Here is a 26,034-nt window from a genome sequence, read left to right on the forward strand (position 1 = left end):
TAAGTGTATTATAGATACTATCTTTTCTCACATTAAAACTCTTCTTAAAAATTTATAAATTCTGGAAAGTAGTGTTAATCTCCCTTTGGTCCAGTGCCCAGTTTATTGCTTACGTTTTCTGGCAGGGATGCCCATAATAAGACTGTCCATATGTGGTCAAGTGTGGTCAGCTTTGGGGGAAATGGTGACCTAAGTAGTGTTGTCTTATGTGGTCCCATGTATTCTTCATGCACTTCCCTTGGTGCACGATCAGCAGGAAGGTCACATGTACTGAATAGATAGATGGTACATTTTATAAAATAGTCTCTATGCTAACTTCTTTTAAAAAGAAATGTCAATTTGCTGTTCTACTAGTTTATGTGTTCATTGGTTGATTCTTGTATGTTTCCTGACTGGGAATAGAACCTACAACCTTGGCATATTGGGTTAACATTAACTAACTTGAGCAACCCAGGCAGGCATATATGCTAACTCATTAAATGTTGGCATTTTAAGATTTTTACCACTTATTTAAAATAAAAATTCATTCCCATACATGATTTTCAGCTATAATCAAAAGACTTCAGCCCTGGCTGGCGTAGCTCAGTGGATTGAGTACAGGCTGCGAACCTTCAAACCATGCTATTTAGATCTGTAGATAGTTATTAAGTACTGGAGTGTGCCAAGTACTGTGCTAGTTTCCAAGTCACAGTTAAGAATAAGACACTCAGACTGTGGAGCTGCCTAAAGTCTTATTGTTTGCCTAGGAGGTAAATCTAATCATGGTTTGCCTCTGTATAGGGGAGGTTGATGGGGAAGCAGCAGAGCCATCATTAGTTCATAGGGAAGATCATTTCAAGTCTGAAGCTGCTAGAAGCTTACAGTTTAAGGAAGGAAAGTACTCCTCTTTCTGAGAAGCAGAGCCTGCCTTCTCAGAATGGGCTCTGGGTCTCGGAAAGATGAACAGGCTGGTGCCATCTCTGTCCTTGGGCTGCATCTCTTCCTGCCTGTTCTGTCCTACATTACCTAGATATATACCTGTTGCCATCTTAGCAGTTAATGTGATTTATTATCTGTCTATAAAAATTATTACATCATGAAGTTGTTCATTATAAAATACTGGAGAGGGCCCTGGCTGGTGTGGCTCAGTGGATTGAGCACCGGCCTGTAAACCACAAGGTCGCCAGTTCGATTCCCAGTCAGGGCACATGCGTGGGTTGTGGACTGGGTCCCAGTGAGGGTTGTGTCAGAGGCAGCCACACATTGATATTTCCCTCTCTCTCTCCCTTCTCCTTTGTCTAGAAATAAAATCTAAAATAAATAAAATACTGAAGAGTGGAAGCAAGAAAAAATTCCTAGTTCTAGAAAAGCCCAGCATTGTTAACATTGTAAAGTTTTCTGTTAAGGTTCATGTTCATGTGTTTTGAGTACATTTTACCTTCTTTAAATGTCTTCTGTTCATGTAACCATTTTGTCACCTGTGTAATGGAGTGAAAAAAACTATTTTAGTATCAGAATACTTATTCAGAAGACAACTTGTTTGTTTAGGGAAAAGAAAAAAAGCTTAAAAACTGAGTGAGAAAGATGACTTCTCAAAAGGATCAGCATGCAGAGGGTATACCACATGATGATTCTTCACTGAAGTCAGTCAGCAGAAACAACTTGGGCCAACATAAGAAGTGTAAGCACATCTCCCCATGCCGCTTCACTAACCTCACCCCAGGCAGAGTGATCTTGGAAAGATTGGGAAGGCTATGAGTTCCCTACTGTCGATGTGAAGGGCATTGAGTCAGTTTTATTTGAGTCTTAAAGGATAGGATGATTCTAGCTGATACCTGGGTTACATCACATAATAAATATACCCTTGGACAACAAAATGTATTGTAATTCTTTTCTTCAATATAGATTTAATTATACTGAAAGAGTGCAGCTTTTGGGAACAAAGGTAACTAAATGGCCATTAGGTACAAATGATAACCTTAGTTTGGAAACAGTTGTTAAAATGGTATTCTGATTTTTTTCATAATACTCTGTGCTTTTGTTGCTTTGAGAATTTCAAACCTTCAGAAGTATGAGAGTACAAGGAGCCAACATGACCAATTTGTGGTCAATATTATTTCAGCTGGACTCTAGCCACTTGCCCTCTGCTTTTACTTGGGAGCATCTCAGACATCATAACCTTAAATACCGAGTTTTGTAACTCTGTAAGATAAGGACTTAGAAAATATAACTGCTATACCATAATACCTAAACCATCTCCCCCAGCATTATTAAGTAGTCTGTTCAAATATCCAATTGTTTTGTAATCCACCTCCCCCCACACATTTTGTTTGGATTAAGATCTAAGTAAAGTTTGCACCTTAGTCACCAATTTTTGACATGTCTTAATACTTTAAACTGGCTCCTTTTTTTTTTCACTTCTTTTTTCCCTCCTTGCAAATTATCTGATGAAGAAACAGTTTGCCCTTTACACATTTTCATGGTGTAGATTTTCTGATTGTATCCCCAAGGTGTAATTCAACATATTTCTCCGTCTTCTGTATTTCCTATAAATTGGTGGTTGGACTTGAAGCTTCGATTGGGGTTTGATTATTTTAGAGAAGACTAATTCATAGATTATGTTGTTTGTCTTATCAGTTATTATGTAAAAAAATGCCCCTTAGCTCTGGCTGGGGTGGCTCAGTATATTGAGTGCCAGCTTGTGAACCAAAGGGTTCAAAGCTGAGAAAGGCAGAGAAACAGATTCTTCCCCTAATCCCTAGAAGGAACCAACTCTGCAGACACCGTGACTTTAGCCCAGGGAAACTGATTGCAGATCTCTGACCTCCAGAGCTGTAAGAATGAATGCATTTGCCTTGTTTTAAGCCACTATATTTGTGGTTATTTGTTCCAGTGGCAATAGGAAACCCATCTTTAGTCAATGGGACTGTCTTCAAATTGGTTACCTAAGATAGGTGTTTCAGGCTCATCATGTACATTTTCTGCCCCAGACCTAGAATCAACAATTTCTCCAGTCTTTGTTCCTTTTAGTGGGAAATAGTATTTCAAGACCACTATGGGCTTTTCCTCTTTTGTTTCCCCTCACTTTTTAAACACATTTCAAAATTATAGTAAAAAAAACAACAACAACAAAAATTTACCATGTTAACCAATTTTAATTGTGCAGTTTAGGATAGTTCAGTGTCATGCTAATTATATTTATGTTTCTATGTAACATCTCTAGAACATTTTTTTAAATCTTGCAAACCTGAAACTTAATACCCAAGGAACAACTCCCCATGTCTTCAGCCCCCAGGGTGTTTTTACCTTTAAAAATTGGGAAAGTCGTACAGTTCTTTAGTGAAAACTTTTACCAACATGTGCGTATTTTCCTCTAAACTTGTGGATTTTTATGCCTCAACTTCACATGCCATTGTAATCCCAGTGTCCTATGATTTCAAGTAGCCAAGAACATAAAGGACCAACTGTTTTCTAGAACTGAATAAGAGTTTTGAAATGAAACAAATGCCACACACGTGATAGTGACCATTTTATTAATACAGCTCAAAATACTTCCTGTAGCTACAGTTTGCTTAAGGAAGTGCACTCAAGCCTGGTGGCATCCCAGCCCCTGAAGCAGAACTACAGGTAGTGTCCATGTTTTGGGGTCTCAGGTGTTTAGGGTCTCCTCCAGCCTGGCTCTGCCCCATGGCTGAACCTGCTACTGAGCAGAAATAGTTTGCATGTTACTATTCAGTTCAGATCTATACACAGTGCTCTGAGCCACGAGCAATTGTTGTGTAAAGAACTTGTGTGGGAGAAGAGCTATGCAGATGGAAAGGGATGCCATCTGTTGGGATCCTAAAGGAGACCTACTGGCTGGTTTTGTTATTGTTGACTGGGAAATACCATGTTTTGTTTTTAAAGCTCTGTGCTCTCATTTGCATCAAGTGTTGGAAAAGAGTACATTCTAAATCATTTTCTTCTCTGCCCTTACAGGAAGTGCTCAAATACCACACACACACACACACACACACACACACACACACACACACGGACAATAAAGAGGAACACAGTTGAATTGGAACTAGGAAGTAATGTGACTAATAACTGAGTTCAATTTTTTTTCTACTTACTGGAAAGGAAGAGGCTGATGATGAGCTACTGATTCTCCTTGTATTTGTGAAGTTTTAGAGATATTAAATCATGTTCCCACTTATGCTCTTTTCCACCCTGTTTTCTTCCACATTTACTGAACCCAGAGAGCAGCACTGGATCTGCAACTCCTCTGATGCGAGTGTTTGGTATAGCTACTGCGGTAAGTACACCAGCAACAAGCAGTTGTAGTGTCAAGTATTTTGAGGCTGCGTTTTCACAAGAACCTCATTTTACTGTGGTGGAAACACAGGAAATGATCGCGTTATCTAGCTGCTGCTAGCAGCAAGAGTGATGGCTGGTGACTTCCTTGTGTGGCTTTTCTTGATGATCCTTTGCAGACCTCACCAGTCTCTAAACTGTTGTACTTAATCTCCATGTGCTTTTGTTGTTCCCTGTGGTAAGCTTTCCCCACCTTCAACCCAGTTTCACATTCCTCCCAGTTTCGGCAGAACTCTCTGCTTCTGAGCTTTGCCTCAGCCCCAAGACTGTTTCTTCTTGAGAAGAACAAACAGTCCTAGCTGACTTCTGGAATTAATTATTATTCTAAGCCAGCGATTTTCAACCAGTGTACTACAAGAATTTTTAAAACATGTGATACCTGACTATTTATTCAATGGCCCTGTCCTCTTTTCCCTTAGACTGTCAAATAAGAAAATGACGACAGCCAACACTGCAATAGCCTTCCTTCTGGTATAAATGAAGCAAAATTATACCTATTTTTTGGTCAAAAAATATAATATTTTTTGGCATGCCACAGAATTTTAGTAATTCGTGTGTGCCATGGGATGAAAAAGGTTGAAAATCACTGCTCTAAGCTGTATTATTATTACTTTTTTAGCACAGTATTGGCATATAACAGATACTCGAGGCTCTTAATTTGGATGTAAGCCTGGTTTTGTCATTTACTGGCTCTATGACCTTGAACAAAATACTTAGCCTCTCTGTGCCCCAGCTTTTTAGTTTGTAAAATGAAAGTGATTTTAGAACCTATTTTACAAGAATTGCTGTGAGATAAAATTTTTAGCACAGATCCACATAGAAACAGTCTTCATTACTTTTTAAAAATATCAGCCATATCCTAATGCTATTAACTATTTGGATCACTGCTCCCCACTCCCTTTCCCTTCTCTGAAAGCACAGCTTCAGGACTTCATCACTGTTTTTCTTCAGTGCTTTCTACTTCGTTGCTCACCATGGGTTGGTTAGATGGCTTTTCTGCCCACTGGCAATATCAGAAAGGTAGACAGGGAGTCTTCCCCAAATATTAGTTCTTTGAGATTCTTTTGGGAAAAGGGATTTATGGTTTAATCATTTTGTGGACAATTATAAGTATACATTGAGGCCTGAGAAGTTTTGCAATGTAGAAACCTATTTATTTTATTTTATTTTTGAATGTGTGTTGAGTATCTGTGAGAAACACTCCAGCAAATGCTGACATAAAGTTAATTCCAGGGAATTAACATAATTGACAGGTGTTAAAACAAGCTGAATTCCCTCTCAACTTGGCTCTGGACTTTCTTTGTTCTACAAGATCAGTGCCATTGCCCGCTTCCAAGAAGGCTTCTCAGTCCACTTGCCCCACATGTTAATTATGCTACCTTCTCTGTGATAAGTTTGAGAAGACCTTTATTAGTAACACTTCATATTATAAGTAGTTTTTAAGCACTTAGTAACAATGATTTGATTTGTCTTTTGATTTTTGTGGGAGGATCTTACCTCTTTCATTCGACTGCTGAGAGATCCCATGGTCCCTCCCTGCTGTCCCATGGATGGCAGGACTGAGAGACAAGCAGGGTTGTGTGTGTGTGTGTGTGTGTGTGTGTGTGTTATAAAAAGCTTGTCAGCTGCCACCTCCAACTCCACACCCCTCCCTTCTCCACCTCAGACAATCCACACTGGTTAAGAAGTCCCAAAATGGAGGAGGTAATTTTATAAAAATATGTCTTGGGGAATGTTTTTCCCCTCACACATAGGTCAAAGTAATTAAATACCTTCAACCTCCACCTTAACAACATAAAGACATTAAAATACTACATTATGGGGAGATATTTTTTTACTTGTCCAGCATCTTAAATTTTACTTTATTGTAGCAAGAGCATTTTACATAACATATACTCTCTTAAAATTTTAAATGTATAGTACATTATTGTTGACAATAGATACAATGTCTCACAGCAGATTCCTACAGCTTATTCCTTCCTTGTGCTTGACTAACACTTTATACCTGTTGATGAGTGACTCTCCATTTCCCTTCCTAATAGCCCCTGGCCGCCACCATTACACTATTTTTAAAAAAAATCCTCATCTATGGATATATTTAAAAAATTGATTTGAGAGAGAGAGAGAGGAAGGGGAACGAACCTGCAACCTTTTGGTATACTGGCGATGCTCCAACCAACCTAACTACCCAGCCAGGGCCCATTCCATTCTTTGATTCTATGAATTTGACTGTTTTAGATACTGCAGATAAGTGGAATCATATTGTATGTGTCCTTATGTAACTTATTTCCTTTAACATAATGTCCTCAAGATTCATTCATGTTGTAGCAAATTTTAAAATTTCCTTTTTAAAGGCTGAATAGTATTTCACTGTATGTATGTGCCACCTTTGCTTTATCTATTCATCTATCAATAGATGTTTAGGTTGTTTCTATACCTTGGCTATTATGAATAATGTTGAAATGAACATGGGAGTGCTAGTATCTCTTTGAGATCCTTATTTTAATTCTTTTGGATAATTACTCAGAAGTGGCATGGGTGGATCATATGGCATTTCACTTTTTCAATGGAATCTCTAAACTGTTTTCTATGATTGGTGGCACCATTTTAGCATTCTGAATAACAGTATATAAGTGTTCCAATTTTCCACATCCTTGCCAACACTTTTTTAAAAAAATAATAACCATCCTGACAGGTAGGTGACATCTCATTGTGGTTTTGATTTGTATCACCCTGATGCTTAGTGATTTTGAGCATTTTTTAATATACCTGTTGGTCACTTGCATCTCTTCTTTGGAGAAATGGCCACTCAAGTCCTTATCCCATTTTAAAACAGGTGATGAGGTTTTTGTTTTTGCTTTTTTTTTTTTTTTTTACAATTGAATTGTTGGAATTCCTTATATATTTTGGATATTAACCTTTTATCAGATATATGATTTGCAAATAATTCCTCCCATTTCTTTTTTTTAATTTTTAAAAAAAATTTATTTATTTTTAGAAATGGTAAGGGAGGGAGAAAGAGAGAGAGAGAGGGAAACATCAATGTGTGGTTGCCTCTCATGTGGCCTCCACTGGGTATCTGATCCGCAGCCCAGACATGTGCCCTGACTGGGAATCGAACCTGTGATGCTTTGGTTCGTAGCCTGAGCTCAATCCACTGAGCTACGCCAGCCAGGGCTAATTCCTCCCATTTCATAGGTTAACTTTTCACTCTGTCGATTGTTTCTTTTGCTGTGCAAGAGTTTTTATTTCATTTTTATTTTTATTTTTGAATCTTTATGGGCACTTTATTCAAATGGTCATCTACCTAAGAAGACGGTGGGTTGGTACCCCAACAGACCACCTTACACTCAATTTTAGTTAAGTATATTTTATTGATTGTGCTATCACAGTTGTCCCATTTTCTTTCTCCTCTTTACACCTCTCTGCCCTGCATCCTCCTCTCTCCAGCATTCCCCTTCCCCCAGTTCATGTCATTGGGTCATAGATATAAATTCTTTGGCTTCTCCATTTCCTATACTACTCTTAAGCTCCCCCTCTTTATTTTGTACCTATCATTTATGCTTCTTATTCCCTGTCCCTTTTCCCATTGTCTCCCCTTGCCTCCTCTCCACTGATAACCCTTTATGTGATCTCCATTTCTGAGATTCTGTTCCTGTCCTAGTTGTTTGCTTAGTTCATTTTTTTTGAGGTTCAGTTGTTGATAGTTGTGACTTTGTTGTCATTTTACTGTTCATAGTTTTGATATTCTTTTTCTTAGATAAGTCCCTTTAACATTTCATACAATATGGTCTTGTTGATGGTGAGCTCCTTTAACCTGACCTTATCTGGGAAGCACTTTATCTGCCCTCCATTCTAAATGATAGCTTTGCTGTATAGAGTATTCTTGGATGTAAGTCCTTGCCTTTCATGACTTTGAATACTTCTTTCCAGCCCCTTCTTGCCTGCAATATTTCTTTAAGAAATCAGCTGATAGTCTTATGGGAATTCCTTTGTAGATAACTGTCTCCTTTTCTCTTGCTGCTTTTAAGATTCTTTCCTTATCATTACTCTTGGGTAATTTAATTATGCTGTCTCTTGTTTTGTGCTTCCTTGGATCCAACTTCTTTCAGACTGTGCTTCCTGGACTTGCATGTCTATTTCCTTCACCACATTGGGGAAGTTCTCTTTCATCGTTTTTTTTAAGTAAGTTTTCCATTTCTTGCTCTTCCTCTTCTCCTTCTGGCACCTCTGTGATTTGAATGTTGGAATGTTTAAAGTTGTCCCAGGGACTCCTAAGCCTCTCCTCATTCTTTTGAATTCTTGTTTCTTCATTCTGTTCCAGTTGAATGTGTATTTCTTCCTTCTGCTCCAAACCATTGATTTGAGTCCCAGTGTCCTTCCCGTCACTGTTGGTTCCCTGTACATTTTCCTTTATTTCACTTTTCATACCCTTCATTTTTTCCTCTAATTTGTAACCATATTCGACCAATTCTGTGAGCATCCTGATTACCAGTGTTTCGAACTCTGCATCTGATAGGTTTGCTATCTCTTCATTGCTTAAATCTTTTTCCGGAGTTTACATCTGTTCTTTCACTTGGGCCATATTTCTTTGTCTTGGTGTACCTGTTATGTTGTATATGTTGTAAGGGGCAGAGCCTTAGGTATTCACTGGGCTGGGCAACCTACGTTGTTTTATTGTGGCACTGTATATGGGGGGGATGGTCAGAGAGGGAACATTGCCTCTTGGTTGGCTCTTAACCTGCTTTCAGTCACTTCCCCCACTACCTACAAGCAGATTGTGCCTTCTGGAGCTGATTCCTGGGTGGGTGAGCTTGTGTATGTTCTAGGATCTCCTCGGCCCCCCAGTGAACACTTCTGTGATACTGGAAGCTTCTCCTTCCACTGAAACTCCTACAGGTTTTTACAGCCATAGGTTTTGAGGCTTTTCCCCCCCACATTGGAACCTTGTGTTATGCAATCTGTGTCATTCCCCGGTTGTTCCTACCAGTTTATCTGCACGTAAATGTGAGACTGCCCAGTCTGCCACTCGCCATTTCATCTGCCTGGTCTGCCAGCTGCCTTGTTGCATGTTGTTTTCACCCCACCTGCCTATCTCTACCCCTCTTACCAGTCTAAATGTATGTTTCTTCTTTAACTCCTTGGTTGTCAGACTTCCATACAGTTCAATTTTCTGGCAGTTCTGGTTGCTTTTTGTTTTTAAATTGGTTGTTATCCTTCTTTTGGCTGTGCAAGGAAACTACTTATGTAGGTAGGGAGTTAGATATGCAAAGATGGAGGTAGATACACTCCATCTTGGATGGAAGCCCTGAGGAGTTTTTAATTTGATGTAATTCCACTTGTTTGTTTTTGCTGCCTATGCTTTTGGTGTCATAGTCATAAAAGCATTGTCAAGATCAATGTCTTGATGCTTTCCCCATAAGTTTTCTTTTAGGATTTTTACAGTTTTGAATCTTACATTTAGGTCTTTAATGCGAATTGATTTTTGTGTATGGTGTAAGTTAAGGATCCAGCTTCATTATTTTGCATGTGGACATACAGTTTTCCCAGCACCATTTGTTGAAGAGACTATTCTCTCCTCATTGTGCATTCTTGGCTCCCTGTCAAAATCCACTTGACAATATATGCATGGTTTTTATTTCTGGGATCACTGCCATTGGTTTATATGCCTGTCTGTACTATACCATATTGTTTTGATTTCTGTAGCTTTGTAATATAGTTTGAAGTCAGGAAGTGTAATGCCTCTAGATTTTTTTCTTTTTTCTCAGGATTAATTTGGCCCTTAGTGATCATTTGTGGTTCCATATGATTTTTTAAAAATATTTTTTTAGAGAGGGAAGGGAGGGAGAAAGAGAGAAGAGAGAGAAACATCAATGTGTGGTTGCTGGGGGTCATGGCCTGCAACCCAGGCATGTACCCTGACTGGGAATCGAACCTGCGACACTTTGGTTCACAGCCTGCGCTCAATCCACTGAGCTACGCCAGCCAGGGCCCCATATGAATTTTAAAGTTTTTTAAAAAATATTTCTGTAAAAATGCTATTGGGATTTTGACAAGGAATGTATTGAATTTGTAGATTGCTTTGGGTAATATGCACATTTAAGCAATACTGAGTCTTCCAGTCAACAGGAAATGTCTTTCCATTTGTGTCTTATTTAATTTCTTTCATCACTGTTCTATAATTTTCAGGATACAAGTTTTTTACCTCCTTAGTTATGTTTAATCCTAGGTATTTTACTCTTTTGGTGCTATTGTAAATGGGGTTGTTTTCCTAATTTCTTTTTCAGGTAGCTCATTGCTAGTGTATAGAAATGCAACTAATTTTTGTATGTTGATTCTTTGTCCTGCAATTTTATTAAATTTGTTGGTTAGTTGTAACAGTTTGTTTTTCTAAAATAGAAGCTTAAGGTTTTTCTCTATATAAAATTATGTTGTCTGCAAACAGGAAAATTATACTTCTTCCTTTCTGATTTAGATGTCTTTTATGTATTTTTCTTGCCTGATTGATCCAACTAGGACTTTCAATACTATGTTGAGAGTAGGTATCCTTGGCTTGTTGCTGATCTTAGAGAAAAAAGTTTCAGTTTTTCAATCTTGAATATGATATTTAGCTATGGCCTTTATTATGTTGAGGCCATTTCCTCTAATCCTAGTTTGTTGAGACTTTTTCCCAAAACAGAGTGTTGAATTTTGTCATATACTTTTTCTGCATCTATTGAGATAATCATGTAATTTTGAGGGGGTTATTTTTAAATTTTAATTATTTATTTATTTTAGATTTTATTTATTTATCTCTAGAGAGAGGGCAAGGAAGGGAGAAAGAGAAGGAGAGAAACAGCTTTGTGGGAGAGAATCATTGATCAGTTGCATCCTGCATGCATTCAGACCTGGAACCAAACCACAACCAAGGCATGTGCCCTAATGGGAAATCAAACCAGTAACCTTTTGCTTTGGGGGGTACTGCCCAACCAACTGAGCTACACTGGTCAGGGTAATTTTTATTTATTTTATTGTATTTTTTCCATTATCATTATTCTCCCTATATTCTCTTCCACCTTCACCCATCCTCCTCACTCCTGCTATCACCACTCTGTTGTCCATGTCCATGAGATCTTCTCTCTTTTTTTTCCTTTTTGCTCAATCCCTCTACCACCCAGCCTTCTCCCACCTTCAAAGCTGTCAGCCTGCTCTCTCTATGAGTCTGTCTCTGTTCTGCTTGTTAGTTCAGTTTGTTCATTAGATTCCACATATGAGTGAAATCATGTATTTGTCTTTCTGTGACTGGCTTATTTCTTTTCTTTTCTTCTTTTTAAATATTTTATTTATTCATTTTTAGAGAGAGGGGAAGAGAAGGAAAGAAAATATCAATGTGTGATTGCCTCTCCCATGCCCTGTACTGGGGACCTGGCCTGCAACCCAGGCATGTGCCCTGACTGGGAATTGAGCTGGCGACCCTTTGGTTCACAGCCCGTGCTCAATCCACTGAGTGACACCAGCCAGGGCCTGCCTGGCTTATTTCATTCAACATAAAGTTCTCTAGGTCCATCTATGCTGTTGCAAAGGGTAAATTGTTTCCTTTCCACAGGTGGGTAATATTCCATTGTGTAAATGCACTGTAGCTGTTTTGTCTACTCTTCTACTCATGGACACTTGAGCTGCTTTCATATATTGGTGATTGTAAATAATGCTGCAGTGAACATATGGGAGCATATATTCTTTCAAATTAGGGTTCAGTTTTCTTTGGATAAATTCCCAGAAGTGGAATTGCTGGGCCAAAAGAGCAGTTCCCTTTTTAATTTTTTGAGGTAACTCCATACTGCTTTCCACAATGGCTGTGCCAATATGCATTTCCACCAACAGTGCACAAGGGTTCCCCTTTCTCCACATTTTTGCCAATACTTGTTTATTGATTTATTGATGATGACCATTCTAAGAGTTGTGAGGTGATAGCTCATTGTGCTTTTAATTTGCGTGATGGCTATTGAAGTTAAGCATCTTTTCATATGTCTTTTGGCCACCTGTATGTCCTCTTGGGAGAAGTGCCTATTCAGGCCCTTTGCTCATTTTTTAATTGGACTATATATATTTTTTGGTGTTTAGTTTTAAAAGTTCTTTATGAATTTTGGATATTAGTTCCTTATCAGATGTTTCATCAAATATGTTCTCCCATTCAGTGGGTTATCTTTTTATTCTGTTGATGACTTCCTGTGCTGTGCAAAAACTTTTTAGTTTGATGTAATCCTGTTTGTTTATTTTCTCTTTGGTTTCCCTTGCTTGAGGAGATAAATCAGAAAATATGTTGCTATGAGAAATGCCCAAGATTTTACTGCCTATGTTTTCTTCTGGGATTTTTATGGTTTCAAATCTAACATTTAAGTCTTTAATCCATTCTGAGTTTATTCTTGTGTGTGATGTAAGAAGGTGGTCTAGTTTAATTTTTAGCCCATTTGTGGTTTTGCCTCCTTTGTCTAATATTAATTGGCTATAAAGGTGTGGGTTTATTTCTGGGCTCTCTATTCCGTTCCATTGTGTCTGTTTTTATGCCAGTACCATGTTGTTTTGATTACTATGGCCTTGTAGTATAGTTTGATATTAGGCAGCATGATTCCTCTAACTTTGTTCTTCTTTCTCAAGATAACTATTACACAGGGTTTTTTTTTTTTTGTGATTCCATATAAATATTTGGAATATTTGTCTTAGTTCTTTGAAATACACCATTGGTATCTTGATTGGAACTGTATTGAATCTGTAGATTGTTTTGGTAAGTAGAGCATTTTAAGGATGTTGATTTTTCCTGCCCATGAACACAGAATATGCTTCCACTTATTTGTATCTTCTTCTGTTTCTTTCTTCAGTGTCTTATAATTTTCCAAGTACAGGTCTTTTACATCCTTGGTTAAATTTATTCCTAGGTATTTTATTCTTTTTGAAACAATTGTGAATTGGATTGTTCTCTTTTTTTTCCCTTTTTTTCATTGATTATGCTATTACAGTTGTCCCATTTCCCCCCTTCTCTCCCCTTCACCCTGTACTCCCTCTCCCACCCACGTTCCCCCCCTTTAGTTCATGTCCATGTGTCATACTTATGAGTTCTTTAGCTTCTACATTTCCCATACTATTCTTGCCCTCCCCCTATCTATTTTCAACCTACATTCTATGCTACTTATTCTCTATAACTTTTCCCCCTCTTTCCTCCTCCCACCCCCCTGCTGCTAGCCCTCCATTTCTGTGGTTCTGTTCCTATTCTAGTTGTTTACTTAGTTTCTTTTGGTTTTGCTTTAGGTGTGGTTGTTAATAATTGTGAGTTTGCTGTCCTTTTACTATACATGTCTTTTCTTTATCTTCTTTTCTTAGATAAGTCCCTTTAGCATTTCATAAAATAAGGGCTTGGTGATGATGAACTCCTTTAATTTGACCTTATCTGAAAAGCACTTTATCTTCCCTTCCATTCTAAATGAGAGCTTTGCTGGATAGAGCAATCTGGGATGTAGGTCCTTGTCTTTCATGACTTGGAATACTTCTTTCCAGCCTCTTCTTGCCTGTAAGGTCTCTTTGGAGAAATCAGCGGACAGTCTGATGGGAACTCCTTTGTAGGTGACTGTCCCCTTATCTCTTGCTGCTTCTAGGATTCTCTCCTTCATTTTTACCTTGGCTAATGTAATTATGATGTGCCTTAGTGTGTTTCTTCTTGGGTCCAACTTCTTTGGGGCTCTCTGAGCTTCTTGGATTTCTTGGAAGACTGTTCCCTTTGCCAGATTGGGGAAGTTCTCCTTTATTATTTGTTCAAATAACTTTTCCACTTGTTGCCCCTCCCCTTCTGGTACCCCTATAATTCGGATGTTGGAACGTTTAAAGGTGTCCTCGATGCTCTTAAGCTTTTCCTCGATTTTTTGAATTCTTATTTCATCATGCTTTCCTGCTTGGTTGATTCTATCTTCCTTCTGGTCCACTGTATTGTTTTGAGACTCATATTCCTTCCTTTCACTATTGGCTCTCCTCCGCGTATCTTCCTGCATCTCTTTTATGGTAATCTGCATCCTTTCATCTAAATTGCGCCCAAAGTCAATCAATTCTGTGAGCTTTCTGATCACCAGTGTTTTGAACTGTGCATCTAATAGATTGGCTATTTCTTAGTCGCTCAAAAGGATGAGTCCTGGGGGACTGATCTGTTCTGCTGGAAACATGTCTTATGTCTTTCCATGTCTCTCCTTTTTTTTGGTCTGGTTGCTCTTGTTATGGTGAGGGGCGGAGCCTTAGGTGTAGGTGTTCACCAAGGCTGGGCACCCCAGTCGCTAGATTGTGACGTTATATGTGGGGGCGGGAGGGAACAATGGCGGTAGTTCTGTTCTCCTGGGCTCAGACCCTTCTCTGGGCTCCTGGGCTGCGAGCTCTGTCCTGGTCCACAATCGCTGCCCCACTGGGTCCACCAGCCGTAGCTTGCATACTCAGGGATCACTGCTGTGTTCTTGCGCCCTGGATGGCTGTCGCGCCGATTCTGCGCCAGATTTTCCCCGACCTCCGCGCACCGCTGTCCCGGGCCAGCCCTGCACCCGCCCGGCTCGTCGTCTCCTACCAGTCTGGATGTACGGGTCTACTTCAACTTCTTGGCTGTCCGACTTCCATTCAGATAAATCCTCTGTCAGTTCTGAGTGTTATTGTCTGTAAATTATTGTTGTTCTATTCTTTGTTGTGTGAGGAGGTACGGTGCGTCCATCTATTCCTCCATCTTGCCGGAAGTGGAAGATCTGTTTTCTTTTTTTTTCAAATATTTTACCTATGTATTTTTAGAGAAAGGGGAAGGGAGGGAGAAAGAAAGGGAGAGAAACATCGATGTAAGAGAAAACATCAATTAGTTGCCTCTCATACGCACCCCACCTGGAAACCCAAGCCACAACCTGGATAAATGCCCAGGATAGAAGCAGAGACCTTTTGCTTTGCAGGACAATGTCCAATGAACTGATCCACACCAGTAAGGGCTGGGATTTTTTTTCTTAATTTCCTTTTCTGGTATTTTATTATTGGCATATAAAATGCAACTGATTTCTGGATATTAATTTTGTATCATGCTACTTAACTGAATTCATTTATTAGTTCAAGTGGTTTTTTGGTGGAACCTTCAGGGTTCTCTGTATACAGTATCATGTCATCTGAAAATGATTACAGTTTTACTTCTTTCTTTCCAATTTGGATGCCTTTTATTCCTTCTTATCTCATTGCTGTGGCTAGGACTTCCAGTACTATGTTGAATAAGAGAGGTGAAAACGGACATTCCTGCCTTGTTCCCATCTTAAGGGGAGTACTTGTAGTTTTTCCCATTGAGTATGATGTTGGCTGTGGGTTTGTCATATATAGCCTTTATCATATTGAGGTATGTTCTCTCTTCCAACTTTGCTGAACATTTTTATCACAAATGGGTTCTGGGAGATGATCATGTAATTTTTATCCTTCATTCTGTTAATGTGGTGTATCACATTGATTGATTTTCATTTTTTGAAACATTCTTGCCTCAGAGGAATACATCCCATGTGATTATGATCCTTTTAATGTGTTGTTGAATTCAGCTTGCTAGTATTTTGTTGATGATTTTTGCATCTATACTTATCTGGGATATTAGTCAGTAGCTTTATTTTCTTGTGGTGTCTTTGTCTGGCTTTGGTATCAGTATAATTCTGGGCTCATGAAATGAGTTGGGAAGTACTTCCTCTTTTTCATTTTTTTTTGAAGAGTTTGAGAAGTATTGGTGCTAATTCTTATGTAAGTGTTTAGTAGAATTCACCTGTGATGTCATCTGGTCCTGGGCTTTTCTTTGTTGGGAAATTTTGATTACTCATGTAGTGTCCATACTAGTTTAAGATCTGTCCTGACTTTTTATTTCTTCAGTCTGTTGGGGATTCCCCTTGGAAAATTTGAGGGTTTGGATGCATGAACCAACATCTTCCTTCCTGAGTCAAGCTGGAGATGAGGGGATTTTTTTTCTGACTTTGCTGTGCCAGGCACAGGGTCTCTTTTAGGAGGCCATCCTAAATCTCCCTACCAACTTCAGTAAGTCTGGATTTGATTTCTTCTGGTACTCAGGAAACTTTCAATTAGTTTCTGACTTCTCACAAAGAGAATTTATTCATGAATTGTTGCTGAATTTGAATATGGGGGGAAGAAGTGTCTTGGACTTCCTACTCTGCCATCCTGCTGACATTCCTCTGCAGAGGGAGATATTTTTAACCACCTTCAACTTTTATCATTATATAATTTTAATGCTAAAGGCATCATTTGGAGGCTGAATTTTCTAATACTTTACTTACTGGGAATAATTTATTGATATTATCTTTATTCCATTTAGATAACATGGAATATCCTATTTCATTAATGCCTGAACCCTGTATAACATTGAAGGGAAGCAATGGATATTTGCATATTTCCTTCATTCCAAGTAAGTTCAAAGTTTTGTTTTTGTAGATCAGTTAAAAGGTTCAAAAATATCAATGACAAATAATTGTGTTCCAAATGTACATGTATCCAAAGTCTTTGTGTGTCAGTAGTCTAGGCACAGCTTCGCTGTGTCTGTTTCAGGATCTCCCACAAGGTTGCAATCAAGCTGTCTGCCAGGACCGGGATCTCTTCTGAAGGCTCAAACAGGGAAGGATCCACTTCAGTTTTCACATGATTATAGACAGTTATTCACTTCCAGTCTGGCTGTTGGCCAGCTCTCAGTTCCTTGTGATATGGGCCTTTTCAACTTAGCTTGTTGCCTCATCAAAGCCAGCAAAGGGGACAGTCAGCTAACAAGATAGAAATCACCATCTTATGTAGCTTAGTCATGGAAAAGTCACTCCACCAATTTTCTTGACCTATTTATTAGAAACAAGTCACTATGCTCATACTAATGGGGAGGGGACTACATAATGGCATGGGGGTAAAGTGGGAATAATTTGAGACTTCTAACAATCTAATGGGTATATCCTTTGTCAGCCATTATCTATTCAGATGATAAGTAAATTTAGGTTTCCACTAGTTAAAGATCTGTGTATGAGCAAGGCAGGACATATTTTTCTAAAAGTGACCTTAAAAAGGATGATTTGGGGATAAAAAAAAGACAATGTTTTTATTTTGTGTTGTCTTGTTTTTCCTCTCCATGATTTTAGTTGGGTGTTGGTGATACACTGGGCTGGACCTGAGTGTTTGGGAAAACAAATAAACCTTTTATCCTCTCATACCAGTTAGCTTTGTTGTATGTAAACCCTAGGATCCCAGGAAAGTTCAGCTCTCATCATCTGCATTGCCATTATTGTTTTCATCATCATTTATAGTATAGCTTATATTTGGAGCATATACTTTACAAAGTGCTTTCACATAAGTAAGTTTAAATAAAGATTCCCCCACCCCTGATTTTAGTTTTCCATTTTACAAGAAAAGAGGTAGCTGAGAACCCAGAAATAATGGACAAAATTCATGTTTTAATATTTCTGAATTTAATTGTTCTACTTGTATTTGGGTACTTCGTTTCTGCATTCATTTATTCTTAAAAAATGCATAGTCTATTTCAAGTAGTGTGATTGATACCAAGAACTCATAGATAAATAAGACATTCTCTTGACCTTCAAGAATCTCTCAGTGCAATTGGAAGGGCAGACCTGTAAAAACATGGCGTGGTAAGTGAAGTGACTATAGTGATGCTTGATGATAGTGCAGAGCAAAGAACAATCAACTCTATTCATTTGCCAAGGTTAAGAAGTAATTTTTTTTTCTAAAATTCTGGCTAAGGCTCTACAATTTCTCTCTCTTAGGTTTTGTTTTCTGGTCTACGTGGTGTGCTTTACCCCTAGATGTTTGGCAGAAGTGATTATTGACATTATGAATGACCTAATTTCCATGCAAACCCCTTGTCCTTACCCACAGGAAGCAAGTTGTATCCTTCAAGACCCAAGTAATAATAATACAATATGGTATCACTCAGGGTTCTCTGAAAAGCAGATGCCAAGAAGGAATTAAACATATAATAGATTTATCTGGAGAAACTGCTGATGAACAATGAAGGGAAGAGGAGGCCCAAGTAGGCAAGGAGAGGGTTCAGACTGAGGTACAGATCTGATGCTTTTGAAATGAGAGAGGGAAGGAAGGAGAATTTGGTAAGATTGTCATCAGACCAAAATGCATCCTTGAGATCCTCTCAGCCAGGTCAATGGGGAGCCTTAGAGCAAAGATTGCCTATCACAGGTGTCCCATGACAGGCAGGAAGGAATAGGCTGGCTCTAGTGTCCTTAGCAGTGCTCAGTCATTAGAGGAGCAACCTGCAGGGGGCTGGCCTCTGGGTAAGAAGGATACAAAAGTGCAACAGCTCAGGGCTGTCTGCCAAATACTTTCATTCCAGCAGGTTCTTTGGAAGGAAAGTTTGAGTAGCGCACCTCTGTGGCCACCACGGGTAACTTAATCATTTACTAAGTATGACATTTGTATCACATTATGTTAATTTAGTAAGAAAATAGTTATTCAGTTATGTTTTTATAGAGCTCTGCAATTATGACATGAGTTTATCTAGAACATGCTAGAATTTCTGTGAAAAATGTGGGGCCACATTATAGAAATCAACTTATTTTTATGTGCTATCTCTACTTCTGTTCAGTAAGAGCTATAAGTACAAATTGAATCAAAAATAGGTTGGAATGGAAATTATTTATTTTGAGACTGTATAACCTTGCTAGTAAATTATTTGTCTAACACTAACTGATTCACAAAAAAAGCTGGACCATAAGTCTCGTTAAAAATGATTTCTGGTAGTTCCTGGAGTTTTCTTAGGTGAGGTCAAAAACAGTGTTCTCTGCCCTGGCTGGTGTGGCTCAGTCGATTGAGCGATGGACTGCGAACCAGAGAATTGTGGGTTCAATTCCCAGTCGGGGCATGTGCCTGGGTTTCGGGCCAGGTCTCCAGTAGAAAGTGCTCATATGGCAACATGATATCTCTCATTGATATTTCTCTCCCTTTCTTTTTCCCTCCCTTCCTCTCTCTAAAAATAAATAAATAAAATCTTTTTTAAAAAAAAAAACAGTTCTCACACAGCAGCCACCAGTTTCTTGTCTCTCATCCCAACATGCACATGAATATCCCTAGCCTGCTGAACCATGAGAGTGTACCTCACATTAACCACCTTTCATGTGGCTGTCATGACCACAGTGGTGTCCAAGGGCAAGAAGCTTCTCAAGGTGTAAACAGCACTTTCTGGGAGTCATTGAAGACCAGGAACATACTGTATTCCATGTAGAAATGGAAGAAGGTCCCTTGTCCTACCTTGTCTTTGGACACCTCATCAGTACTGCTGATTCCTGTGTCTAAGGAATTTCCCATAAAAACAGCTCTTCAACTTATGCTCACATCTATGGTTTTTGAGATGTTTAGGCTAAAGTCCGTGGAATGGACCATGAACCACTGTTTGAAGCAGACCCCATTATGTTCTTTATACTTTACCATCTAAGTAGACAACTGGAGATAAATTAGGGAGTTTTGTTGTCTTTTGGGCTCAGAGTAATGAGGGCCTGCATTAAGACCATGGAAATGAGGACGAAATGAAGATTAGTAAGGTTTATTGAGGTTGGGAATTCTCATGCTGATTTGTGGATGAAGATGAGGAAATCAATTTAGGATTTGTAGGGTGAGCTAATGAGCAACATCTGAATAGAGATATTGAATGCACATATGAGACAGTACTCAAGAGGAAGGTTGAGACCAAAGATGACATTTTGGGAGTTAGCATCCTATGTGGCACTTAAAACCAGAGAGACTTTGCAGAATAAATGCTATTGAGGAGAACTGAGCATAGAACCTTAATAAAGAGGAGTAAATGAACAGAGAGAGGAGGAGTCAGAAAGGTTGAAGGACAAGCAGAATAAAGTGGGGGCAACACCACCAAATGGAGAGTTTTAAGGAAGGAGTTGACAGTTCTGTTACACACAGCCAAGTTCAAGTTAAAGGTACAAAACTTTTCCTTTGGTTATGGCTACATAGTGAGTTATAGTGATCTTATTAGGAAAATATTTTCAATGAGGTGGTGGTTATAATCAATTATTTTCATTATAAAAAAGATTGTACATGCTTTCTACTTGGGCAAACTGAGTAACTTATAAGAATTGAGCCAAATACAATGTTTACTGTGTTTTTTCATGTTAATTGGGAATATGGTGATCATGAAGCTACAATAAATAGCTCATCACCCAAGTTTTAATCAAAAGGTTTAATTTTGTTCTCCAAAATATCTGTCATCAAAGCTACTAAAAAGGGGGCATGAGTTGATTATCATGAATTCCTTTTCTTTCTTTGAACTTCCTAGCAAAACTGCAACAAGAACAGAAAATTTTATATCTTTCATTTGATAGTTTTTTTTAAAAAAATAGGTCCTTCTATTTTTAGTCATAGTACATAATTGTTATGATGGAGTATTCTCTTTGATTACAGTCTACCCTCAAAACTAGTTATCCTCTCAAAACTTCAGTTTCCTCAACTCCAGAACTAAGATCACAATACTCATATTATGGGTAGTTGTGATAATTGAATGAAATAATGTTGGAAAAGCACAGGGTGCATTGTATGTATATAATAAATGTTAATTATTATTTATAAAATAATCTCTTATATGAGAGAGTAATGGGATTTTTTTCTTTTTAAGGAAGAGACATTAAAAAGTTGTATTTCAATCTGTATTTATCTTTTAACACCTTGGAGTTCCCAACGCGCACAGAAGTTATTTGCCGAGGATCTGATGATGAATATTCATTTTGCAGAGCTCTAAAAGGAGGTAAGTGTGTAACTGATTGCTCTCAGACTAGAATATAATACTTTATGAGAATGTTATAGGAATTAAATACACTGAAAATATTAAGTTTCTTTTCTGATAATAATTCTTTATTTCCATTCAAAGTTTTTACTTTTAGCTGTTTAAATGACATTTTACAATTATGTTACTGAGTTCCTTGAGTGTGTTTGAAGGGCTATTAAAATTTTTATCTTCTTCAGATTAATATTGTGCATTTATCCTTGGTTATGAATCTCTTTTTCTAAACATTACACTTATATTTTTCTAAACATTACACTTACACTATTATGAAACTCACTAGATTTTACTATGCAGCTACACTGGTTTCTTCCATGTCTTTCTCCTTTTTTTTCCACCCTGGAATTTTTCACAGAATCATAAAATTTTAGAGTTTAAGACCTTAAGGTCGCTTATTGAAAACTCATGAATTTTTTCTTAATAATTTTTAAACTACTAAATAGTTTAAATAGTTTAAAAGGTTATAAATATCATGCTGTTACATTACCAAAATTAGAAATTATAAACAATAAAGAAGTCACCGAGTCATATTTCTAAAGTCATTTTGGAGTATTTCCTTTTATGCATGTTATTTATGTAGTTGTAAGTGTACTTGATTACAATTAAAACAATTTATTTAATTTTTTGGCTAAATAACCACATCCATGTGATTAAAAAATCAGACTATGAATATTTTACAGTGAAAGCTGTCCCTTAATGTGTTACACCCTGGTTCATTTAACTGTTCTCCTATTGGAAATACCATTAGTGTCCTTCTGGTATTTGTACTGTTATAAGTAATACTATAATTAATATACTTCTATATGTAATTTTTCTCACATTTTAGATTTGAATATTCCCATATTTAAAAGAAGGAATTGTATAGCTCCCAGAGAGATTTATAAGCTTAGTTTTAATAGAACTGTGCTTTTATTCATGTAAGATCAAATTGCTTTTCTAAAGGATTATACCAATTTATATATTGTACCAACAAAGTGTAAGTATAGTAGATTAATCCCTGTCTTGTTAACATTGGGTATTATTATTTAAAAGGATAAGAAGTTTTTTAAAAACTTTATTAGAAAAAACTTATACTTAATTTTTTAATTAACATTTTTATTACTATTGAAGTTGAATATTTTCTCATATAATTATTTATCATTAAGCTGTACCCACCTTGTTTAAAAAAACAACTTCAGGTAGTTTACATGCATATGTTAAATTTAGCAACATAGTATACACTAGGTATAGATGGCACCAAAAATGAAAAATAATTATAGGGAATTAATGGAATTAGAGTAATATAAAAATTTATAACAGAAAGGGCTTATACTTACTTTGAAAGGGACATCAGTTTGATTATATGATTGTACAACTGCTAGCAGTCTCCAAGAAAATAGTTTTTTGCCCTGATTGGTATGATTCAGTAGATTTGGAGTCATCCCACAAGCCCAAAGTTCACCGGTTTGATTCACAGTTGGGACACACGCATGGGTTGCAGGATAGGTCCCTGGTCAGGGCATGCAAGAAGCAACCAATCGTTTCTCTCCCTCTCTTTCTCCCTCCCTTCTTCTCTCTCTAAAAATAAATAAAATCTTTTAAAAAAGGAAATAGTTTTTAAGTAAATCAGTGTGCTTGCTGTGTGTCTCTCAGCCATCATCTGTCCATTTCTGTACTTTATCTGCCACCCCCAATCACATACAAGTCATGGAATTGACTTTGCTGGTGAATCTGGGCTCAGAGTTTCACAGACCTGAGTCAGTGTCTCAGCTTTCCCACCTACTAGCAGTCTGCCTTGGGTCACGGTCACCTCATCTTCCTCATCTGTAAAATGGGCACAGTGAAACTGATTTTACATGGTTTCAAGGATTAATTAGAGCTTGTGTATAAAATAGTGCTCAGAGTAAGAATTTAAGAATGATGTTATTAAATAATAAATATTCGTGTTGATTCCTTTTTTTTGGTCCTGATTTTCTAGTTCTGTCATTTTTACAAGTGAGGAAACTGATGACTGAGTGGTTCAGAACTGTGCCCAAGGTCATTCAGAAAACTAGTAACTGAGCAGCCTCCGGACTCTTAAGGCCTACTCTTCTACTATGCCATGCTTCCTCTATGGAAACAAATCCTCTTGGAATATTACTGTTTTTTTAAACAATTGTTCACGATGATTTCACATAATCTCTGGGGATTATGTTGACATTTTATTTGAATTTTTAAAGTTTCACCTCCTAGAGATCTCACATATGTCAGACTGAAACCAGTCTGCCTGCTTCTTCCTTCCTTCCCTCCTTCCCTTCCACAAACATCTGTTGAATCTAATTTGAGCAGGTCATAATTTAGACCCTGTGATCCAAAGTTGCACGATAGGGTCTCCATCTTCAGGTCTCTCTGTTCTGGGGAAGACAGTCATGGGAACAAAAATGACAACAAAATGTCATAAAAGCTAATCAAATTTATATGCTCTTAGTTTTAACTATATATGTAGTTATCAATTACTGTGATAGAAAAACTCAGATAAAGCTTCAGAGAGTATTTTGTTTGAGTCTTGAATAAGAGAGCAAGGAGGAAGGATGTTCCCAGGAGAGGAAAGAGTGTATGCAGACACACCTAGCCGAGAAAGGATGTGGCTTATTTGGAGAGTAGCTTTCTTTGTAGCTGGAGCAGAATGTGCTTGTGGGGAATTGCTGAAGATAAGCCCAGAACAGAGGGGCAGGAACAGGCATGTAAACAATGTGCAAAACACTGGTCTGCAGCTTGTCATCAGTGGTTAGGGATGCCCCACAGAGCTGTCCATTTCTGCAGATAGCAAGTGTCCATATAGAAGGCACAGGGGATTGGCTGGCAGGACACGTGGGTGGAAGGAAGAGCAGCTGAGAGATGGTGAGAGGCCATGAGAGCTGAACAAAGATGGTGGACCTGGAGTCAAGGGGAGGAGACCAGGAGAGCATACTGGGAGACAGGACAGGCGAAACATGCTGACTGAATTGACGTGGCAGGCAAAGATTAGGTAAATCAAGAACCAGTTGAAGGTCAGTGACAGGATGGATAGAAGTGCCATTATTGAAATGATATGTGCAAAAAGCATATTTTTAAACATAATGAGTTATGATTTGGGCATGTTGAGATGCAGGTAATTTTAGAACGTTCAAATTAACATGTTCATCTGGCGGCCAACTATATAGGCTCAGAGCTGAGGACATTCTGATTTAAGAAACATTGACGCTTTAAAGTTTGGGAATTAAATTAGTAAGTATCATACATATCTACTTTTAAAATAACTTTCCTTCTTATTATACCCTGCTAAAGGAGCAGCAATATCACATATGCATATATATAACTTGGGATGAAGCATATTAGCACTTGCCTGTGTATCACTTATTCACTTCGGGGCCTTAAAGTTTGCACCTCCTAATGCTGGTCCTGAGAGAAGCTTGCAGTGGCAGCGGAACCCCAGGACAATGGGAGCTAGGGTGTAAGACCTATTATTTCTTTACAATTTTGTTTGGGACTGCAGCTGCCAGTAGCAAAGTGTCAAAGGTGCAGCCATGCTACCAAAAAAGAAGTCACTTAGTGATGACCAAGACGTTTTTGTGTTTTGTTTGCAGAGACTGTGAATACATCAGTGCCATTCTCCTTCAAGGGGATACTATTCTCTAAGGTATTGTCCAAGAGTCATTTTGTACTTTCTTAATCTTTGGTGCTAACAGATATGTGAAGAATTTGAATAAATAATTCTCAACTCTTAAAAATTGTGACTCAAAATTAAGATATTCAAGATTTTTTTGCTACTTTTATTTGGTTTGGGATATTTTTCCATTTCTTTCTAAAGCAGTGGTCCCTGAACTTTTTGGCACCAGGGACCAGTTTCATGGAAGACAATTTTTCCATGGATTGGGGTGGTGGTGGAAAATGGTTTCAGGACAATTCAAGAGCATTACATTCAAGTTCACCACCTGCTGCACGGCCCAGTTCCTAACAGGCTTGGACACATCCTGGTCCACGGCCCAGAGGTTGGAGACTCCTGTTCTAAAAAATGTGGAAATATAACAAAGTTACATGAAAGAAAGTTCGTTTTAATTTCATGTTTCTTTTGTAACATACATGACTAAAAAGTAATGCAAATGTTCATTATTAATATGTTAAATGATTTTGGGGCATATGCATGGTATAGCTGCTGCCTAGAACTCTGTCTCCATGAGTAATAACCATGTGACTTTAGATGTTTGCATTAGATACTTAGCAATGAAATTTTGCACATTTCACTTTTGGTGACTAAAAATAAACTTAATGCATATTCTTAACTGATTTTGTTTACAATTTATATCTAATGTTTGGAAATCTCATAGGTTAGTCTCAAAAAATTGTTAAACATGTTCATAATTAGGAAATAAATGTTTGCTGAATTTAGACATACAAAATTTCATATCACTAAAAGACTGAGGAAATGATAACCCATCCAGTTTAAATGATTCTTTCCTAGTAAGAAAAATGTTTATAGAAGTCTTGCAAAATAGAGGCATCTAACATTTTATATTACTTGTGTTTCTTATTCCTCATTTTAGGGACGATACAGATTTGTTGTGGAAGCCATCGCAGGGAATACTGAAGAAATGCTCTTTTGTTTGAATTTTACCATCATACACTACCCTGATATCAATTAGGATAAATCTAGTATATTTTTATTATTCCAAGATTTCATTCTTCACTTAATATTTTTTTTATTTTTGCGTAGTGTGTTAGTTTGCTAAGGCTGCCATAACAAATACCATGCAGTGGGTGGCCTGAACAAAGAAATTTATTTTCTCACAGCTCTGGTGGCCAAGAACCTGAAACCAGTGTGGGTGGATTTGGTTCCTTCTGAGGCTTCTCTCTTTAGATTATAGATAATCTTCTCCCTGTGTCTT

The 26,034-nt window shown here is 37.8% G+C and overlaps 1 protein-coding gene and 1 long non-coding RNA gene across 3 annotated transcripts; one reads left to right on the forward strand and one right to left on the reverse strand.

Annotated features, from left to right (window-relative positions):
- Positions 1-329: 329 nt before the first annotated feature.
- Positions 330-744, reverse strand: LOC118501686. The gene is made up of 2 exons (XR_004904320.1): positions 610-744; positions 330-560 (listed from the first exon to the last, which is right to left on the reverse strand). It is a non-coding gene; the product is annotated as an uncharacterized LOC118501686 (long non-coding RNA).
- Positions 745-1,225: 481 nt separating this feature from the next.
- LY96 (lymphocyte antigen 96) lies at positions 1,226-25,818 on the forward strand. Of its 2 annotated transcripts, XM_028518661.2 has the most exons (5): positions 1,239-4,276; positions 16,673-16,762; positions 20,987-21,115; positions 24,736-24,788; positions 25,693-25,818. In XM_028518661.2, the coding sequence occupies exons 1-5, from the start codon at positions 4,165-4,167 to the stop codon at positions 25,789-25,791; spliced, it is 483 nt and encodes a 160-aa protein (XP_028374462.1). In that variant the 5' UTR covers positions 1,239-4,164; the 3' UTR covers positions 25,792-25,818. The 2 variants fall into 2 exon arrangements, with proteins under 2 accessions (XP_028374463.1, XP_028374462.1); XM_028518662.2 differs by lacking the exon at positions 16,673-16,762 and having other exon boundaries at positions 1,226-4,276.
- The last annotated feature ends 216 nt before the right edge of the window (positions 25,819-26,034 follow it).

The sequence above is a fragment of the Phyllostomus discolor genome, chromosome 7 (assembly GCF_004126475.2).
Source record: "Phyllostomus discolor isolate MPI-MPIP mPhyDis1 chromosome 7, mPhyDis1.pri.v3, whole genome shotgun sequence".
NCBI classification, from domain to species: Eukaryota; Metazoa; Chordata; class Mammalia; order Chiroptera; family Phyllostomidae; genus Phyllostomus; species Phyllostomus discolor.

What these genes read in the sequence shown, in the direction of transcription:
- LY96 (XM_028518661.2), top strand. Translation starts at nt 4,165, where the DNA reads ATGTTCCCACTTATGCTCTTTTCCACCCTGTTTTCTTCCACATTTACT. An exon ending in TTGCAGAGCTCTAAAAGGAG is followed by an intron (nt 21,116 to 24,735) that starts GTAAGTGTGTAA and finishes TTTTGTTTGCAG; the next exon opens with AGACTGTGAATACATCAGTG. An exon ending in AGGGGATACTATTCTCTAAG is followed by an intron (nt 24,789 to 25,692) that starts GTATTGTCCAAG and finishes TCCTCATTTTAG; the next exon opens with GGACGATACAGATTTGTTGT.